This window comes from Lemur catta, chromosome 11, assembly GCF_020740605.2.
Source record: "Lemur catta isolate mLemCat1 chromosome 11, mLemCat1.pri, whole genome shotgun sequence".
NCBI classification, from domain to species: domain Eukaryota; kingdom Metazoa; phylum Chordata; class Mammalia; order Primates; family Lemuridae; genus Lemur; species Lemur catta.
In genome coordinates, this window is record NC_059138.1 from 36661871 (window position 1) to 36684355 (window position 22485).

At 35.9% G+C, this 22485-nt stretch overlaps 1 protein-coding gene and 1 long non-coding RNA gene across 5 annotated transcripts; one reads left to right on the plus strand and one right to left on the minus strand.

Annotated features, from left to right (window-relative positions):
• Window positions 1-3925: 3925 nt before the first annotated feature.
• On the minus strand, window positions 3926-20809 carry CBLL1 (Cbl proto-oncogene like 1). 4 transcript variants are annotated; one of them, XM_045565441.1, is made up of 6 exons: window positions 20457-20809; window positions 15479-15646; window positions 11941-12038; window positions 11443-11526; window positions 10291-10364; window positions 3926-7439 (listed from the first exon to the last, which is right to left on the minus strand). In XM_045565441.1, exons 1-6 carry the CDS (start codon window positions 20467-20469, stop codon window positions 6404-6406), a joined length of 1473 nt encoding a protein of 490 aa, XP_045421397.1. In that variant the 5' UTR covers window positions 20470-20809; the 3' UTR covers window positions 3926-6403. The 4 variants fall into 4 exon arrangements, with proteins under 4 accessions (XP_045421397.1, XP_045421396.1, XP_045421395.1 ...); XM_045565440.1 differs by having other exon boundaries at window positions 11941-12041; window positions 20457-20808; XM_045565439.1 differs by lacking the exon at window positions 20457-20809 and adding an exon at window positions 19789-19916.
• On the plus strand, window positions 20566-21862 carry LOC123647716. Its single transcript, XR_006738318.1, has 2 exons — window positions 20566-20794; window positions 21214-21862. It is a non-coding gene; the product is annotated as an uncharacterized LOC123647716 (long non-coding RNA).
• The last annotated feature ends 623 nt before the right edge of the window (window positions 21863-22485 follow it).

Here is a 22485-nt window from a genome sequence, read left to right on the forward strand (position 1 = left end):
CAGAAAAGGATTCAGTGTCCTCTATTAAACATCAAACCACTTTGTCAATGGGAAAAGCTGTCCCAATTGTTTTAGATCCTTTGTTAGTGTCTTTACTGACAGGCCTTGTCTATTGGACTTAAAATCAAATACAGAAAGGTAAAATAAAGGTTATTTACACAGCCAATCTTAAAAACTAGAATATCAACACTCTTTATAGCAGTCTTTAAGCTTTTTGAGTCATGAACACCTCATAGTCTCATGCACCTGGTGGACTTTAGAAGAAAAAAAATACGTATACATACATACATACATTTATATATGATGCCTCATAAATCTCAGGTTAAGAGCTTTTCTTTTATAGAGGGTAGGCAGTAGGAATTGAAAACAGGAGCCTATTTAATTGATCATTTGGCTTGAGGGTGAAGCAAATGCTTTATATAGGAGTGTCACAGATGTCTGCATCTTCCCAACCAAAGGTGCCCTCGGCGTTCTTCTTACCAACACACACAAAAAAAAAAAAATCCAAACAAACAAAAACAGAAAAAAGGTACAAGCATTCCAATTCTTGTGCCCACATCACAATACACTCAACCTTAACATCTTGAAGGTTCACTTATCCCCATCCATAGTTTTCGTTTCTCTTAGGCCTTTAAGGTGGATATGCTTTGAATAATGGGAATACGTGGGGCCAAGCCTCTACTTCCCTGCCTCAGAGCAAATATTTGAAATTGACTAGTACAAAGCTCTGATCCCTGACCTAGGAAGAGGTCAAGAGGCCATATAAACCAAACCAGGATTGAAGGGAAGAGGATGCAACTGGGAGACAGAACAACTTGAGAAGAGACAAATATATGGAAGAGGATGCAACTGGGAGACAGAACAACTTGGGAAGAGACAAATATATCACTAAAATTAAGAAAGGCTGAACCTAATACATGTTCAGCAGTTTATCTTTAAAATCATTTTATAATAATTAAGCATTTGCTACATATTCTTATCTAAACACTGTAACTTACCACTTAGAAACATAAAATGAAATGTTTTAAATGCAAGTCTGACCCTACACTGCATAAACAAGAATAGAGAAGAGGGATATTTAAACCATTTTTCTGGCATCTCCGTCTGCATTTCAACATGTCAAAACTGATCAACTGATCTTTTCCATCTCAGTTAATGACAACTCCATTCTTCAAGCTGCTCAAGCTGAAAAATGTCAGGAAATCCTATTGACTCTACCTTTAAAATATACAACCATTTAATTCTCAAAATAGCCCCCAAAAGGTAAGTAACTAGTCAGTTATATAGTTACAGGTAGTAGAGCCAAAATCTGTCTAGACAGTCTTAACTCCAGAGCCCAGGCTTTTAATTAATTAGGAAACATTATCTCCTAAAAGAAATTAAGACCTGTCTAAAGACTAAACTCAGGAATAATATAGGTACATTCTACAGATTTGTCCCAAAGTCACTAATTTAGCATTGTGCAATAAAATATATCCAGAACAGCTATTAGGAAATATATTATTAATGCTCAGAATTAAATACATTTAATATTTCCCTCTCATTACGGTTATGTATTTTGGTAATATATTTTTAAACATAAATTTTTTTTTCCTGGCCACCATACTTTGAAAAATATAAGAAAATTTTTTGACGAAAATTTAGGGATGACTATAAAGAACAATTTCTAGATAAGTTAGAGTGTAAGCTCCTAGAGGGCAGGAACCATATCTATTTTGTTATTATATACCTGTATCTAACATATAATAGGTGTTTAGTTTTGTAAGTATATATTTCACACAATATATACATATCCTTCCACAAGTCGCCCACTTACCACTTCTTGATACCTATAATGTTATCACCATCTCTTGTGTACATTATTAAAACACTCTTCTTCCTGGTCTCTCTGCTTCCATCTTTGCCTCCCTAGTCTCTTTTCAACACACAGCCAGAATAATCCTTTTACAAAGAGCCATATTCCATTCCTTTGCTCAGAACACAATGGCTTCCCAAGCCCATCAGAGTAAGGTCAAAGTCCGTGGCCTAGAAGGCCTCTAACCTCTCACTATTCTTCTTTCATTCGTTCCACTCCAGTATCCCTGCTATTCCTCATATATGCCGGGCACAATCCCACTCTAAGGCCTTTGAGACTGTGCCCTCTGCTTGGAAAGTGCTGCCCCACATTATCTACATGGCTTTCATCTACTTCCTACCTTTGCTGAAATGTCATCTTTTCAGTGAGTTCTACCATGCCCATTTTATTTAAAATTGTAAACTTACCATGACCTCAATTATCCTTACTTTTCCTTTTTTCCATAGGATTTTATCACACTTCTAACATTGTATATAATTTAATGTTTATGGATCATCTGTCTCTAAAAACTGGTGCATCTCAAATGCTCAGAACTGTCTCTAGCATATAAATGCTTGAATGAATCTTTACATCCCACATGATACTCAGTATATAATTACTGCATATAGGTCATGAAATACTACACTTAGCATGGATGAGGATGCTTACCAGCAAATAGAGTCTATTTAGTTATCAGATCTGTAACTAAAGCGACTTGCTATACACACCAAAGACATAACAGCACTTACCTCCAAGGAGGAAACTCTTCATTGGGAGAGTCGTCAAGTGGATCTTTACCTTTATTGTAATATTACAATTTTTCCCACAAGATTTAATATGTAATTGAAAATGAGTACAAATTTAAAAACAAAATAGTAATGAAAGGTTTTGAATGTAACAGGAAGAAAAGTGAAAGGGAGCAGGATTTTTCAATCTGAATAGAGAACAATTATAAAGGCAGAGTAATAGGAAAGAGGCTTAAATGCAGTATGAAAGTTGGTGTTTACAACTACTAAGAATAAACTGGAATTTCTTAGGTCATAGAATAAAATAACCTAACAATTTTAAATGAATGGATTAAAAAAAAAAAGATGGTCCTACCCATGTGTGAGAACTAAATCCGTAACTTATAATTGTTCATTTCAATCCTGCGATTCCATAGTGCCTAAAAATTCACAATTTTTAAAGACAGAGGACATGGGAAAAATAAACTTTAACACTAAAAGTGTTATTTTAAAAATTCCACCTTAAAACTTTTTCCCTCAATGATGGAAAACTGAAGGGTCATGAATCAAAACAAGGTGTTTGAAATTCCAAGTCACTTTTTATTAGTATCACTACCAAGTATTTTGCCTGGCTTACCCCTTCACTTCAGTCTAGTATAACAGATACTGCTTTATGAGGTTGTGCATATATAGAATAAGTAAACTTGGTTTCTAGGCCATAATTGAACAAATTAGTTACAAACCAGTGAAGATAAATAATCCACTTCAATCAGAATATAGTATGTTTACAATATGAGTGGGTTATGTCAAACTTCATTTAGCATCAGTATATTAGTTTGATGGCTAACCTAATAGAGAAATGTCTTTGTTTTGGTACTCATGCATTTTTTTCATGTACTTATAATATAGGGCATTTTCAAAAAATTTATGAAACCTGGAACCGGGAACCTTTTCCACAAAGATTTATGAAAGATACTCTTCCAATATATTAGTCAGAACAAAGTCTAAAGCAGTTCATACAGTAAGTAGTCACTTATTATGAACTTAAAAAAATGTTCAAGTATCTTTTCCATTTATATTTCAGTGGTTATCTCATTAGCATTTATACAGTAATTTTGAGCAAGTGGTTTTTACAGGGCAAAATGGATATAGTTTCTTATGGTCTTTGCAATGGATCTTTCCCCAAAATACTACATTACACTCTAAACAAACATGCTACTGAAGAAATATAACATTCAATTTGCTGGTCTTAATCTTTAAAAAAGTGAACTTAATTTTACCATAGAATGTGGCATCAACACAAACATGGAAAATTCTGCATTCTCACAAATGTGTCATCATTAGGTAAAAATTCATCTAGGCAAAATAGTAGTTATGCTTCCATTTTATTGTTTTTAAGAATTAAACTGCCACCTCAGTAGTCTTAAGAGCAATATAATGAAACATACATACATTTAATTTAGATTTATGTCCATCATAGCTTCAAAGGCTTCCCTGAAATAAGGCTGGGATTCACATCTTTTTCCTTAAGGAAAGAAACACTAACAGTAATTTTGTTATCCTTCTACCCACCCACCCTCATTCAAACAATTATAATTGATCAATTCAAGTCTAACACCCTTTTAAAATTGTCTGCTACAAGACATTCATCCTATCTGCCTCCCTGCATAACAAGTATTTCTTACAGCTAACTGAAAATAAATCATTTTTTAAAAGCCTACAAGATTTCTCTTAACATGAAAGTTTATCATGATACTGACTTTTTTTGTCCAATACGTAGGCTAAGTGGTTTCTTACCACATTCAACTCTAGTGAATTTCAGTAAAAGCATGAGAGCTCTTCATAAATAGTTGAGAAGCTTTAAAGTAAATTTGGTTATTTTCTTATTACATGAAACAATGGCTTGGATTTTTATCAGTAATATTTTAACAGCTCCTAAATAGGGGCTTGAAAAAGAATCAAGTTTCCACCAGTCCAAGTACCTACAGTAATATGATAGACGCACTCACCACCAACATTTCACACTATTTCACTCCCATGCTTTTAATAACAAGCATTTCTCACTAGAAATATTGCATTAACACTGAACTTTCAAACTAAGTGTAAAAAAAGTCACTTGCTTAAAAGAAAAAATTATATTAGTTATTTTTGGCCAGTCAAGGTTGAAATGGCCATTTATATTATTTCTAACTTCTGCTCTAAGTTCAGAAATGATTTTGCATCTGATCATCCAAGATGGGAATTTGTTTTGCCTATACCTGACAGAATAAAATGGTAAATTAGCAATCAGTTCACCCTTTGTCAAAAAGAAGTATGTTCTAAATTTATACACTACAAACTATCTAATAAATGATATCTGCATACTACACGTCATGTTTATATTATGCACCATTTTAGGGGGGAGGAAAATTTCACAGGGATTAATTCAAAGGATATAGAATAATATCCTACGAAGGTTGATTTATACATACGAGTTCTGTATAAACTGTAAGTGGTCATCTTAGTTGGACTGTAATAAGCCCCTATAATGCAAAAGCTGACTCGAAAGGCACCGTATAAAGCACTGAAATTCACAATTTAGCCATTGCTTTTCTCTTGTCCAATACAAAATTATCTGGTAGTCTTTGCTGTTGACTCCATACTAAAATGTTCCAAGTTCAGACTACTTTACCAACAAAAGGAATAGGAAATAACAGTTTTAAAATTTCAAGTTAGAGGAAAAATCCTATCACACGGCAATGAAACCTGAGCAAATGGAAGTTTGTGATTACAGGAGTATGTCCTTCATTAATACATTATTCAAATTCCTCCACAGCATCAAACTGCAGTTTAAAATTCAATAAACAAGAGCCCACTTAAACACAGGATCAAACTCTACCATGAAATGAGGAATTATATAAAGCCTATTCAGCCCTAAATATTTAGTTTAAGACAATGAACAGAACACATTTTATCTAAATAACACCATTTAAACAGTTCTATAAAATAATGTTATTTAAGCTTAATATGTGTGGTGTATCATGTGATTCCAACCATTTAGTAAAAAAGCATTAACGAGTAACAGCATCCCCCCACCAGCTTGAAGCCTGTAGAGTTGATTACTTTGGCAGTATTTTTCCAAATAATTAGTAATGCCTTTTAACATTACAAACATAAATATATCTCAGTACTGGAATTCCAATGTATTTTGGTGCTCCTGAGGCTGCCTAAAAATGAAAAGGCATCCAAGTGAAGTGCATTATATACTTATTATACCTCAAAATTTCAGTGCCTAAAATGTGAAATAATTCTCTATCATTTAACAGTCTGCCTTATAGCAAATTCTAGTAGATTTTTACTTTTAGGATTTTATTGTAACTTTGGGAAAATTAGTGGTAAAACATATGGTTTTAAAAAACAGTATGTGGCTGCACTTAAATTCACATAAAAATAGTATTTTTACAACCATATTGAAATTTAATCCTTTTACACAGGTTAACAAAATGTATCACAAGAAAAACTAAACATTGGGTTTAACAAAAGCAATACTTTTGAAAGTGGAACAATGAAATTATTTTTCAAATTTTTTACAAATGGTCACCTCTGGGTCAATTTACCACACTAGGGGAACAAAGGTGTTAAAATATAGCTGTGCTCAACTGAGCCACTTATCTGCACTACAGTATAGTACTTGAAATCAATCCTAAAGTCAAGATTTAAAAGCATTTTAAGAGACAAGACCCTATATGTTTTATAGCCACCTCAGTAAGAGGTACTTTTCCTTTCCAAAAGTCAAAGCTTAATTAAAAGATTGACTATACATAAGTTTTTTTCCTCATCATATCTTCAGTTCAAAACACTATTATCATTGGTAATACGGTCTATATCTTGTCTGATCTGGATGATGTGGTCCAGGAAGTGGGGTTTGAGAAGGCGGACCCTGCATTCGTGGAGGAGGAGGTGGCCCTCTTGGTACAGGCCATATACCAGGACTCATTCCCCCTGGTTGTGTAAATGGAGGGCTCAGAGTTCCTTGATCTTCAGTGAACTGGGGTAAAGAGTTAGGATTATAATGGTGAGGAGGGGGTGCAGTTACAGGTGGACCACCATGTTGAGGTGGGGGAGGTCCTGGAGGAGGATGATTCATATAAGGTGGCATCTGGGCAATAATATGTCCAGGGGGAGGGGTTATTGGTGGTGGAGCAGAGGTCATTGGTGGAGGTGGAGCTTGGCTATATACCAAGTGAGGAGTACCTGCAGCCTGGGGAGGATGTGGCATTGGATGGCTTATTGGTGGTGGAGGAGGTGGGGGTGGTGCATAATGTTGCTGTGGAGGCATAATATGATGAGGGTGCGATACCACTGGTTGACCCTGATATTCAGGATGATGGTGAGCAGGTGCTGGGGCAGGAGGTGGTGGTTCTCTAGCACCTGAATTTGAGTCATCCTGAATAGGGACAGTTATTAAATTGCTGTGTTTTCTTGTTGAAATACGAAAGGTTTCCTGACTGACCGAACGAGGTGGAGGTGGAGCCATAGACAATTCTGCTGGAGGAGCACGAATATCCTCATGTGGCTGATTATAGTGCTCATGTGGCACATGTTGCAAAGGAGGTGGTGGCATCATGATGTGCTGCTTTGGCGGAATATGGCTCATATGATGCTTGTCTGGTGGCATGATAAAACGGTCAGGGATTTCAGCTGGTGGTGGGGCAATAGGAGGATGAACATTTTCCAGCGAAGCACAGGTAACAGGTTTTTCAGCTCTCATGTGGCGATGGTTGATATGAGCCTGTAAATCTCTCTGAGACAAGTACGTTCTCTTGCACCCTTGAACAATGCTACACATGAAGAGAGAACCTCGTGTACACTGCTCAATTCGCTGCACAGGATCACTACAGCTAAATTAGAAAGGAAAAAAATTTTGATTTACTAAAAAAAAAGATATAAAAATAATGCACTGATTTTCAAAAATATCTCAAAAATTGTTACATAATTATAGCAAAAGGTCACAATTAAAAATTACTCTGTGTGAACCTGTAATTTTCCCTACCTTGTTGTCCATTGGCCATTAAGTATCACTATTTCTGTCAACCTCCAAACCCTTAATATCAGACTTATGTTTTAAGAAGAGACCTTATTCCTCCCAAGACCTAGAATTTATCTAATTTTCTCAAACAATTCTATGCTTTGTATGCAGTTGCAAAAAAATCCAACAAGGACAAACCAAAGGATTACTTATAATCATGGAATTCAAGCTTGTATAGTATTATTAAGCAGTAAGTATTTGTTTAGCAAATACTATCAAGTGGAAGACACTAGATGCTGCAAGGACTACCACAATGAGTAAGATCAGCCTAATCATCAGAGTTCTTAAACAACATAAGCAATTTAAATTCAAACCTTGACTATCTAGAGTCTCTTAAGGAAGGGGTTTGTTGAATTGTCAAGACAATTTACTACTATGAAGGAGTACTTTCTCGCCTTTCTAAATTGTGAGCACTAAATTTAACTTAACATTTTCTTAATGATTCAGGATGAAAACTATAGCTATTCTTCATTTCACTATATTTAATCCATTCTTGCCTTTAAAGTCTTCTTGACATAGTGTAAAGAGGACTGAACTAGGAATACAAAGATCTGGGATCTTATTAGCTCTGTAATTTGTAGTAGTCACTTAACTGTTTTCAAGTCTGTTTCGTCCCTTGTAAAATGTGGTTAAAATATCCACTCTACCTAATTCACAACGTTTTTTTTATCTGTTTGCCTTACTTAAGAGAGTATTCTTAAGATCAAACGAAACAATGAAAGTGCCAATATTTAGTCACTATAGTTAAGTACTACATATGTGTATATATATAGGCTATTATCACTGGCTATGTGTGTGAGGTCATTTGCACTATATTAAATGGCTCTATATTGTTGGGGTTTTTTGTTTTTTGAGATAGAGTCTCGCTCTGTCACCCTGGGTTGAGTGCAGTGGCATGATCATAGCTCACCACAACCTTGAACTCCTGGGCTCAAGCAATCCTCCCACCTCAGCCTCCCTAGTAGTTGGGACCATAGGCATGCGCCACCACGCCCAGCTAATTTTTTCTATTTTTCAGTAGAGATGGGGTCTTGCTCTTGCCCAGGCTGGTCTCGAACTCCTGACCTCAAATGATCCTCTCACCTCGGCCTCCTGGAGTGTTAGGATTACAGGCGTGAGCCACCGCTCCTGGCCTATATTCTTGATTTTGAGTTGTGCCTATTTTTCATTCTTGTTATACGGCTGGCACTCCTTATTCATACTACTATGCTTCCCTTCATTGGCCATGTGCCACACTTCTCATGATTTGCTTCTAATTCACTGTAAATTCAGAAACATCTTCACATTAACAGAATGTAAGGCACTTTCTTTTGGGTGATGCTTAAAAGCAGTAGTATAAAAATATTTACATTAACTTTGGTTGCCATTTCTTCACTTCCTGATCTGGGTGTTAATCCAGATAGGCTTCTGTCCTAAAATAGCTAAGGACCACACAAAGCAAGGTGCTTACTAGAGTTACATTTAGTACTTTGAAAACAAATTCCTTTTAAACATTAATATTAGAACACTTACATAAAAAAGAAAACTTTTCAAGTTCTCTACATAATGTTTCATCACATCTGAAATCCTTTATTCCATTGAAGCAACCAAATTTACTATATAAAGTGAATGTATACCATGTTGGAAAATTAGGCATGAGAGAAAACACCCAAAAAATAAGTGATATATATTTCTGATTTCCTAACTTTTCTGAATTATAATTCTATAGATGAAATATTCTTTAAACTCACAGTACAGATTTTATAATTGGTTACTTTAAAAACCTAATAAAAACATGCCAAAAGAATTAGTTGTCCTTGAGTTGTCAATATATCATCCCTTTCTCTCTCAGTGATGTCAATTTCCCCATACTGTAAAAGGAAATCATCCCTTACAACTGTCCATAGCTTTGTTATCAACTAATAACTATAATCTTGGGTAGTTTCAAGCACAGGGTTATAAGGAATCTAAGAACCCTACGTCTGTTCCAAAGAAGTTTCTCTCACAGCCTTTCTTAAGCCTTTCTTTTTTAACTGATAATAAAAATTCTCAATTTATTCTGGTTTCTTCAAAACCATCCCAAAATGGATCTAGCTCTTTATAACTTGTCTGAGTCTATGTCATGATGGCGTTCTAAGATATACTCAAGACAAAATGAGCAGATGTGAAGGTAATAAATAAGAGTTTATACTTAAATAATGCTTACTATATACTGGCTACTATCTATCTATCTATAATCCAAGGAGGTAGGTACTAACAGCCTCATTTTACAAATAAAAAAACAGCTCATGTCACATAGCTAATAAATAGCAGAACAGGGATTTGTACCCTGAAATTCCAATCCTATAGTCTTTGTTCTCAATCAACACACCACACTACTACTTTCTCTAGTGTCCCATCAAAAAAAAAAAACAAAGAACTGTTTTCCATGTACACTAATTCTATGACAGCAAATAGATTTCTTCCCTTTGGCCAATTTGAACTGAATGATAGTGGCTACGTAGCCGTTATATTTAAAAAAAAAAAAGGCTAAAATCATCTCCTGGCTCACAGAGAAAGATTGGCCATGCCTACACATTTGATTTCCTGCCTGGCTTACATCACCCTCTAATCTTTAACCTAATTTATAAATCATTATTCTACAAACTTTACCATTTAAAAATATGATGATGATCTTATCTTACCCTGGACACATTTTATCTCCTTTTTTTTCATGTAAAATAGCACAGTCATAGCAAAAAACATGCTTGCATGGAATCTGTAAACAAAGACATTACAGTTAAGTATACTAAAACAAATTATTTCCATAAAAAAAAAAAACCAGTAAGCTTAGTGACGTAGAAGGCACTTGAGAACTATTTAGTTAAAATGAACATTTATTAAATACTAATTATATAAAAGTAATAACTTCTTTCAATCACAAAGCTTTCTGAGAATGTTATGCCTTTTTCCCAATAAATGTATACATGCATATGTGCTTATACTTTCCAGAGGTGTAAACCTTATAAATTGCCACTCATAGTCCCTGCAGTTTAAAAGCTCCTGAAGAACACTGTAACTATGTTTTATCTTATCCTGTTTCTCCTGAAACTATTCCAAAGCAATAAAATATCAAGTATCTCCTACATTTAATATAAGTAGTATTTTCCCCTGATAGTCTTAAGTTAATAAACTCATAAAAACCTAAAAATGAATCAGAAGGACAGAGTGAAATGATGCTAAAAACACATTTTTAAACTCACAGCCCATTATTACTTTGCTATGATATACAGCAAAGCAACCGTGCACAATCAACGCCCTCTGCTATCACTAACATATTAAAATCAATTTTTTTCAAACACAAATACAAAACTACTTTTTCTTGAGCAAGGACATATTAAAATTATTATAAAATTACAGTTAGGGTTGTAAAATTTTTTTTAATGATTAGAATTCAATTTTCAGAAATTATAAGTATTATTTATTTAGTTTTATACAAAAATTATGGCCATCGGAAATGAATAACTGATTTTATTCTGTTCTATTAGGAAAAAAAATTTTCCTTAATAAACTAGAATAAATGTAGACTAGCTGGTATCAAATAGCCCAAAGAAATTATTTAGTTTTCAGAAATTGGTGCCCTTAATAAAGTGATATTTTATAAGAATTCAAGAATTTGTCAAGATAATATTAAATTCATAGTATTCCAATACTTCCCTCAAATATTTCATACCTATTTAAAATGTCACAAACTTAGTAATTACACAATGATAAACCTATGTAGTTAAATTTCAGAATCCTACCACTATGCAAATGCTTACATTTACAAAAACAATATTTTATTTAATTAGACTTACCATTCGCCCATAGATTTTAATAGGCAATCCACATTTGTCACAGAAATGAACTGGTGTATCATCTTTTTCACCTAAGATGTTAATCTGTTGAAATGATATAATTAAAATTCCCTTCTTAAGCAATTCTAAAGATTGTGTCTATAATTTACACAAATTAGTGTTTTATAAAAGTTAAAACAGTAAGAAATAGAGGTTTCTTGGTATAATCCCCACATATTCCCCACCATTATAGCTGTACTACCATCAATTTATTTTTCTTCATAAACAGTGTTAATGGTTATTGATTTTACTGAAAATTACTTTGAATTATTTTTGGAAATAGAGCATTAATAAACAAATGTGTGTGCTAAAAATCATAGCTGTAATGAAAGTTCATTCCAGACATTCTTTATGTATCTTGCATTGCTCCAATAAAACATTTTAAGTATTGAATACTTAAAATATTTAATACTTAAAATATTTTATTGTCCTAATAAAATTTTTCATTTTAAGTTATACCTGAAAGTCCCAAAAAAGGTGTCCAGGAAATCTTCGCTGATTTCCAAACAGTTCGCCCCCTTTACAGTCATATCGTTCTTCTTCATTATAATCAAATCCTTCTAAAAAAAGAAAATGTTACTCATTAACTTCTCAAATCTCAAATTTCATTTTGGAAATACATGTAAATGGCAAAATAGGCCTATTCACTGAAAAGCCTATCTAATGCCTTTTAATGCTCTTCTAAGAACAAGATAATTAATGCTAATTTAAAACACCAACTAGAAGTGATCTTGTGATCTAGTCCAAATCTTTTACTTCATAATCGAGAATATTACTATATAGAGACTCATAATAACTCAACAGATTAGATTAGTGACAAAGTCAAGAACTCAGATATCTTGATGCCTATTCAAGTACTCTTATCAATTCATCAGACTATCTCCAGTATAAAATTTTACTGATTATCATCATCATGCTTGTTGTATAATTTTTAAGATATTGATTATCATTTATTCTAGTCTATCTACAAAAGTGGTATCATTTTGCAAGAGAATGATTTTATTGCCAAATGAATATAAGAAAAACATAAAGCATTCTGTAGATTTTCTTCTTATGACTTAGTAAATCAGATATCCTCTTCTGATTGTGTGTGATTTTAGAAACACTCAACATATTCATATTTTATCCTGTCAATTAAAACCTCTCCCCAGTTAATCACCCAAGCAGAAAAAGCTGTATCTTATCTTCTTAGGTACCCTCTCCTACACTGCATATATCAATAAACTTAAGATAATATGAAGGTCAGATAGGCTCAGTTTCTCTGGCCTAATTAAAAAGCTGATGCCAATCTTCTCATCTCATACAAAAGAACAGAAAACCAATGAACAGTCTGATGGGAATTCTAGGTAGAATCCAATTACCTAAAGTAAAGCTGAGAAGACAAATATATCCCCTCCAAGGTGCCAGGCTTCTCACGACTCTTTTGGCCCTAGATCTGGTAAACAGAGTAGCCAAGCACACAGGTTTTAACTTTTACCCACATGGCTAAATTACAGCACCTATACACAGAGACACACACACAGACACACTCACAAATAAGGATGCAAGAATTTTTTGAAGCTGAAAGACACTCTAGTGTACTGCTATTTACTTATCTCCAATACACATGTAATTCAAAGTAACTACACAAGTAGTTCAAAGTCAGGGTACTCTTATAAGTTACACCCAAGTGTCCGTAGGCTCCTATATGTTCCATTTATACCTTATAAAAGCTAGTGTGATCTAAAATTCAAAATAGGGAAAATCAATTTTTCAAACCCAGAAAATTATTGAGATCAACAGCCAAAGAAATCAGGAGGACATTATCATTTTTCAGAGTAGTTCAAACTGCACTCTCATCATTAAACTATATATATTTGTATAGATACCATACTGGTGCCCCAAATTCAACATTTTGATTAATGCCTAGGAAAAAAACAATTTTTTTTAACTTCAAATAGGTGACTCTAAAGTAACCAGTAATTATCTTTAGCTTCAGTTTGCTCTATTAAGAGAGAAAATAGTAACAGTAGTGTTCTGTCTAGAAAGGGCTGTGGGCTTAGGGGCAGGGAGAGAGAATACCTCACAGGAAAAGGATAGAAGAGGATTTTGGCTTTTTTGCATTGTTTGTATTATTACAATAAGAATGTATCTGTACATTACTGTGCAGTTTTTTAAAAAAGCCGAGAGGTGGGGAGCCTAAATTACAGAGAGTGCAGCAGTGACCCTAGGTTGTTCCTACTACAATTTATAGCACTTTGACTTCAAACATACTTGTTTAGATGGGAAGAGAAACACCACAATAAAAGAAACCATAATATAAGGCATGTTAAAGCAGTCTGATTCTAAAAAAAAATAATAGACAAATTGCTGGAATAGAATAGAAAATCTAGAAATACACACAAATACTTTTAGAATTTTAATTCACATATGATAGTAGTGGAACTCCTATTCAATGGTTGGGACAATGGCTAGCTGTTTTGAAGAAAAAATAAAGCCAGACTCCATTTTTTATTTTTCTTAATAACCAAATATATACCCATAAATGTTCCAAAATAGTACCAGCAAACTTTTTCTGTAAAAGGTCAGACAGTAAATATTTTAGGCTTTGTGGGCTATATGGTCTGAATCACAATGACTAAACTCTGCCATGAAAGTGTGAAAGCCACATACAATACTTAAATGAATAGGCATGGCCACGTTCCAGTAAAATTTTATTTATAAAAAGAGAGCCAGATTTGGCCCACAAGCCATAGCTTGCTGACCTATACTGAAAGGGAAGATGAAAAAACTGTTTTATACTAATGGAAAAGTGAAGCCTTTCTAAGAATGTCATAAAATCCCAAAGTCATAAGAGCAAAGACTGGATATCTGACTATATTGAATCTTCAAACTTCTGTACAATAAAAGTTTTATATACAAAATTCAAAAGATAAATGGGGAACATATACAATTTATAACAAAAAGCCAATTTTATCAATTTACAAAGAACTCATAAAAATCAAGAGAAAGACAACCAAACAGAAAAATGGAGAAATGATATGATCAAAAAGATTCTAGGCAAAAGAAATGACCAATACTATGAGAAGATACACAAACTCACTTATAATTAAACAAATTTATATCAAAACAAAATTTGTAAAAGGTCACTAATAGTAGTACTCCATATTAGTGTGTGGACATATAAATTAATATACCTTTTTTGAAGAGCAATTTGACAGTATCAAATTCTAAAATGTACAATCAATATCTATCAAGTTTTAAAATGTCCAAATTTGTGCAAAGTTATAAATTCTACAAAGTATACATACTAAAAACTGTATGTACATTTACTGTAACATTGTTCATAACAACTAGAAAAATTTCTAAATAATGGTATATCCATGAATGAAATATCTAAACCTATTTTTTTTAATGAGGTACATTTTTAAGTACTGGTAAGACAAAATTTCAAATGCATATTACATACAAAAGGGAATTATGTACAAAAAATTAATACTTCTGTATAAAATATCTTAACAGAGACTATCTTTGGAAACATGGATTGTTGGGGGAAGGGGCAAATTTTACTTTTAATGTTATGCTTTTTGCAATACTGTTTAGATTATTTTCTAAACAATAAGCAGTGTTACTTTCAATAACAAAAGAAACAAAACCCAGTTGAGTGTGGTGGCTCAAGCCTGTAATCCCAGCACTTTGGGAGGCTGAGACAGGAGGACTACTTGAGCCCAGAAGTTTGAGGTTGCAGGGAGCTATGATGACACAACTGCATTCTAGCCAGAGGGACAAAGCGAGACTTTGCCTCGAAGGAAAAAATAAATTAAAAAATCCAAAATATTTATAAAGGAAGAGAAAAGTACAACATGCCAAAAGAAATAAAAAAAAAAAAAGCTGAAGAATGAAAAGAGTATGTAAGTTAAAAAAAAGAGATAGCTACAAGTAAATAAGATTATATAGACAATTTGGTGCAATCAGAAAAACAGAAAGACTGTTGGAGCTATTAGTTTAAATAAATTACCTTCATCGCCAGGTGGAGCCTTTGCAGGCATCCTGTTTATAGTCCTTTGAGTTCGAGGTGCAGGTTTGGCTTTGTTAGCTTGTTTGGAGATGAGCTTTATAGGAATTCGTCTGCGAACATCAAGACCACCCAACGATCCAGAACTATTAGTGCCTTGCAACTCATTGTCTATGTTAGGAAAAAAGTTGTAACTTTAGTTTTTCTTTTTGAAGATTATTCTGCCACAGGTACTAAACAACATACTCAACATTATCAAGAGTTAAAGATCTGAGTTCTGATTTTAAATATCTTATTGACGTAAGTTTAATGGCTCATTTTCTCTATTTTGGATAAACCATTAAAGCAATACTTTTTAACCCTTTTTGAGACATGGAACCCTTTAAGAAATTGATAAAAGTTATAGAACCTCTCCCTAGAAAAGTGAACAAAAAAATTTCCCATAGAATTCCAGAGGAGTTTACAGAAACATAAAACCATTCATGAACCCAAGATAAGAACCACTGTTTTGAAGTAACTACAAGAGATTAAAAAAAAAAAAAAGAAACAAAACCATCCTTATCTCCATTTCTAAAGTATGCAAAGTAAACACTCAATAAATTTACTAAGTTTAACTTATATTAGCACAACCAATAAAACTGAAAGCACAAAGCTAACACTGATGAAGGCAAAATTAAATAATGCATTTGAAAATGAAGTTAGGTTTAAGCAAAGTGATTGTTCTCTTAATTGTAAAACAGTTATTCTAAAAAGCATTCAGGAATATAGCAAAAATTACTATAACATTTAGTAGTGGAAACATGCAATAGTGTATTTGTGCTATAACATTTCTAGAGACACACACGTGACTGAGTTATTCTTAGTCAGCATTGTAATGGAAAATTACAATTTAGGAGGATACATAGTTTCTGTGCTTCACGTAGGTCTAAACAACTGACACCTTCTAGTACCTTTGCTTATTATTGTATCTATGAGATAAATTAACTCCTGTCCCATGAGGAATAGGAACATTATTTCAAAGAACTGACTCTACATAAAGCTTAAGAGTTACCTTTTTTCAAATATATGAACACAGAAAATAATTAGCTTTACCTACTAAAGGCAAAAGGGAAAATGCTCTGAAATAGAAAATGCAAACAACAGAATTTTTCAAAAATTGTAATGTTTTAGACATGACAAGTTATTGAAGGCAGCTGTGTGACTGCCCTGCAGGAAATACTACAATCAAGATTCATAGCCAGACTGTCCACATTAAATTCAGTAAAGTCAAATTTTGAAGTAGTAAGCTAAGCCCTAATACCTCCAAGGCTACTAGGATTACACATTAAATTCACATTAATTTTCACTTTTTCTGAACAATATATAAAACAAAATTCAAAATGGGTCCTTAATGATTACTTTAAATATCTTTCAGTCTACCTTCTACTTTTATAACAGCTAATCCTCAAAAAAAAAAAATCATGGAGAAGGGATTACATGGATAGCTAAAATCTTGAGTTAGGATAAACTCAACTTGATCGACTTTCAACATTTCATTAAATGGACCAACAAGTTGATTAATGTATTTCAACTGCTTTCATTGTAGTTGCTTATTTATGTAAAAGCACTTCCAATCAATGCAACGGCAAAAAGATAGATATGACAGAATGACTTTTTGTCTTGCTTAAAAAGTATTCCTGACTTTTCAATGAAGTAAAAGTTGTTGTAGATAGTTAACAGTTCAATGCTGTCCTTCAGATATTACAAGGACTTTTAATAATTTTTCCTTTGAATGATGAAAATACCTACACTTCCTTACTGTAAGCCCTTTTTACACCACCCAGAAGCCTTGAGGTCTCTACTGTTGCTTGGCCAGCCTATCACTTTCAAGAGACTGCTGCTCCTTATTACTTTGCTATTTGGCCCACCAATTGCAAGTTCATGGAGTACAGCATTTAATAGTGGTAACATTCTGATTTTGTTTGGGGCTTTTTTGCCTTTTTTTTTGTTTCATAATTAAGAAGCAGATCACATAGCACAATTTCCTTTTGAATATAGTAACAAAACATAAAGCCCATAACAACAGAAAGTTCTTGGATATTACACAGAAAGTGCTAATGACAAGTGCTAATTCAAGGTGAATTCACATTAAAAAAAGAGTAACACTCATAGTTTTTAAAAATATTTATTTAGGATTTTATCTTATATAAAACGAACCAAGAAATATTTTACAAAGTTTAGGTCGCAGTTAGAAAAGTGCTAATTCTTAGAATGACTCTAACATTAACCAGGAGTTTCTTGGAGTAGTTTTTCTCGAAAAATTCTATTAGAACATCTTCATTTTACATTTGAATTTTTCAGCATGATCACAAAATGGGTCATATTTGCCTAATGTTCAAGGGTTTCATCAATTTTCCCAAGGACTCCTTAATCTTTTGATACTAAAATAATTCTTTGGAGATGCGTAACTTGACATGATGTCTTCAATTAACTAGCTAACTGGCATTTCCTCATTTGTCAAAGGCTTTATTTGTGATTCCAATAGTTATCAAATTCATGTTTATGAATTTCATGAAAACCTGAATCTTTTGCCAATTTTCTAATTTTACCTCATAATCAATGCACAGTATTTGATACTGTCTTCTGATATGAAACATTAAGGAGACTGACTCACAAAGAAATTCAAAGAACAGATAAGCAGCTAGTGCTAAGCACTAGCTTATGGTGGGGATAAGGGATATGAATGGGAACGAATGGGAACTATTTTTTTTTAACTGGTTAGCTCATTAGTGAATATTTTCACGTTAGGATGACTTACTTTCTTAGGCAACTTTTTAACTTTGAGAAAGAAGATAAATAATCTTTACATGCCCACCCATATTATGATTTCCTAACATAACAGCCTCTACCCACCAGTGGCAGGGACTTGACTCCCAATTCCAGTAACAGACTCAAATGAGAAATATTTTCCTAGAGTTGAATGTTTGCTACTCTAACATCAAGACCCCAGAGTTTCAACACTGTAAGATTTCCAAACACTGGAGTTCCTTACAGCCTGGTTCTAGGCCCTTTTCTCTGTACTCACTCTTCTTAAGTGATCACATCCATCCTCATGCTTTAAAATATCAGCTATGAGATACTAACTCCCAAATACGTATTTTCTGTCCAGATCTTTCCTCTGATCTCCACTTGACATCTCCCCTCTTTTGACTCAATACATCTCTCATACTCAGCAGTCCAAAACCAAACTCTCGTTCCCAAATTCTTGTGTCCCACCTCTACCAAAAAAGACTGCTTTCTTCCTAGTTTTCCCCAACTCAGTAAGGAGCACTGCCCAGCTGCTCAAACCAGAGACCCAGGCATTTCTCCTTTCTCTCACATACCTCCAAACCAATCCATCAGTAAAATGAGTTTTAATACCAAAATACTTACTGAATCTTCCCATTCCTTCATTTTCACTAAACCAAGCCTCCCCAACAGTCTACTGCAATCACCTCCTAAATTGGCTATTTACCATTATTCTTGCTTCCCTCTCTTCCACCATTCTCCACAGAAAAGCCTATTATATTTTTTAAAGAGATTATGTTCCTCTTCTACTTCTGTTCAATGACTTCATATTCACTTAAATTAAAATTCAAATTTTTAGCACGGCTTTCAATGTCGTGAACCACGTGACAGCTGCCTTCCTTCCCAATCTCACTTTAGGGCTCTTACCCTCTGGCTGTAACAAGGCCACAGGTGACTGTCCTCTACATTTTCCTACCTCAGTGCCTTTGTACTAGCTGGAAATGCTTTACCTCGTGCTTGAACCCATGGCTGGATTCTTCTTATCCAAAAGATCTCATCTTAAACGTTACCTTTCCAGAAAGACCTTCCCTGACCACCCTTTCTGAAATTTCCTATTAGTCTCTCAGCACTATTTTCTTCAAAGCATTCATCATAATCTGTAAATACTTAGTTTTTTAAAAAAACCTGTTTATTGCCTGTCTTCCCCAACAGAATGTAAGGTTCATCAGGTCAGAGACTCAGTCCGTCTTGTTTACCATTCCATTTCCAAGCCTACACGTATCTGTAGGTATCTGGCACAATCATATCTATACACATACACATACATATACATACAAGCCCACACACGTCATTATGTAATTAAGGAGATATTTGATAAATGAGGACATCGCCATCAACACTTAAGAAAAAAGCCTTTTTCTCTACTTGTGATGCGGTCGATATAGCAGCCGGCGCACTTTTTAACTCCAAGTGCACTCATTCAATATCCAAGAACCACATGGAAGCAAAAGCCAAAAGTACAAAACAAAGGGTGGAGCCACTCTTACTTGAAGAAAGGGCTGAGAATGTCTTGATTTTAAGCTCTTCTTCCTTTGTAAATACCCCCAAATGATGATGAGTAAGGACCACGGCCGAAGCGCGGGGCATGCTTCGGGCTTAGGTAGAACAGTTGCTCTGAGTTTGGTCCCCAAAACTATATCCGACTCTCTTCTCTCACCTCTAGTCCATGAAGAACCGGAGAGAGACAACGACAAGAGGTGACCACTGCAGCACCCGCCCAAAGCTGACTGAGACAGCAGTCTCCAACCCACTCTCGCCCATCCACTTCCAGCGTAACGAGATTTCCCCAACTCGGAGAGTGGAATCTACCCGCCAGTCCCCATAACGTAGGGCAGAGCAGCAGGGTAGAGAAAAAAAGAGCCGAAGCTCTCCCGTTCCCACGAGGCCTGCGCCGCCCACCGTCCCGGCTCGAAGCGAACAGAACCAGCGAAGCAGCGGCTCTTGCCGGCACCGAGGAGGTGGGTACCGCACCGGAGGGTAGGCCGGGAAGCAGCAGGCCCCTGCCGGGTACAGGAAGGGCTCTGGGAGATTTCTTTCTCACTGCCACAGCCCAGTGTTGCAGAGCGAGCATAATTCCTTTTGCCCGCCGGGCGACCAGTCCCAGACCGGCCAAGGGGGCATGGAACCGGGACCCCCACTGCCTCCGCCTCCTTACCAGTATGATCCATGATTCGGCTCGCAGAGCACAGTGGGAGCGGAAGTCAACCGCGCTGGAATCGCAGCAAGCGCGTGCGCGATGCTTTCCGGAGCCCGGGAGGCGGAAGTGCAACCAGGTTGCCCCAGCCTTGGCCTGCAAAGGCTTCCTTCTTTTCCGCTATCCCACCCCAGTAAGGGAGTCAGGCATAGTTCGGGCAGAGGCAGAAAGAGCGAGTAAGCGAAGAGCTTCGGTGTTAAGGTTGCTGAGGCTTCTCATGTGCTTCAAGAGAAAGGACACCGGCGGGGGAGGGGGAGAGCGGGAGACCATAGGAAGCCGAGGGAATAAGCTCGCAGCAGGTAAGGGCCGCCCGCCCCGCGGAGCGATGCCTTCTGGGACTTGTAGTGCGCCGGGGCCCTGGAGCCGGCCAAGCCCACTGCGCAGGCTCGGCCGTTGCGCTGGCCCCACCCCTGCGGGCGGAGTAACGGTTTGGAATCCCCCGGGGTCCTGCAGCGCGCTTCTCTTCCGCCCGGTCTAGGAAAAGCGTAAACACGCGCGCTCTGGAAGGCGTCCTCCAGTGGGAGGTTGCCCAGGGGATGGGGGAGGTTTGTGAAGCCCCCAGCTAGAGACACAGGCTCTATGCTTATTGTCTAAATTTTGCTTTGTCGTGACGGAGCTTCCTAGACTCACGCAGAGCAGACCTGGTATATGCCTCCGTTCCCCTCTCTTAAGTTTCTAACAGTTGAAACATAATGCTTGGCCACCACTCACTTTCTAGAGAAAACGCTTGTGGTGCTACGAACCCTTGGAGCATCTCTCCTAAGGACTGGACGCAAGGGCCAGCTGGAGGGCGAGTGCGGCGCGGCCGCCGCCTCATGGGACACCTGGCTGCACCGTGCAGAGTGGGGCCGAAGACGGGAGCTAGAAACCGAGGGAGGCGAAGAGAGCGCCAGGGCTTGGCCGGAAGGGAGGGGTTGAAAAGGAAAGGCCTACAATGAGGAAGAGAGAGTTACCACAACAGGCGGTACCTAGTTCCAGTTCTTGGTCCCAGGGGTTTGTGGTTGCTGCTGCTTTCATCTTCTTCAGCCAAAACAAAAGGAAAGTGCCAAAGGGCGATTCCTTAGGACCTTCGGTGCAGTCTCCACCTCGCAGACTTGGCTCATTTGTGTCCACTCCCTTCTCCAACCCTTTACACTTGATGCTCTCAGATGAGTAGAAAGGAGCACAATTAGTGGAAAACACAAGCTTGGGAGTCAAGGGATTTGGGTTCTATTCTTGTCGTCCCTTGGTGACGACATCATTACCTTGGGTTATTCACGCTTTCAGTGCCAGAGTTCCTAGATCAATAAAAGATTATTATATTGACCTCTTACAGAAATGTTTTCACGGTACAGAATTCCAAATAAAGTATGCGTAGCCGTGTGTTATATCTGCCTAGTTACAATAACAGCTCTGAATAATACTGTGAGGATCGATACTATGTAAATGTACCATGTTATTTGGTGATTATTTTACTGAGATCTTTTAAAAGACTTTTCCTCTATACATGCGGCTTTATAAACAAGTTTTTAGGTATATTCACAACAAAGGACTTTTTTTCTTGGCTCAAGATAAGAGCGAACTTAAGACATTTATGAATCAAAGTTATCCTTGCTTTTGTTACAATGTATAGTTCTGTATTACTAAGTGGTTTTCAAGATTCTTTCAGTTGCTGAGAGATTATTGTTGTTTGGGGATTGGAGAAAGCTCAACCTTTCTCTCATACCTCCCTGTTTCTTTAAATACAGTGCTGATGTGGTCAGACTTTTTTTTACCAATTTGGGGATATAAAAGAAGATAGTTTTCACCTAGGAAGTGCTTTTTTTAAAAAAAAAATCATGCTTAGCTTATCAGCTAAACTTCAGATAGATGCAAATCAGGTTCAAAATAATATTATTAGTGTCAACTGATGCTAATATCTAAAGAATTAGAATTAAAAAGAGCTTTCAATTTGTATCTTATATAATTTAATCTATAAGTCAGAAGTTTTGTCAGCCTTTTATGATGCATC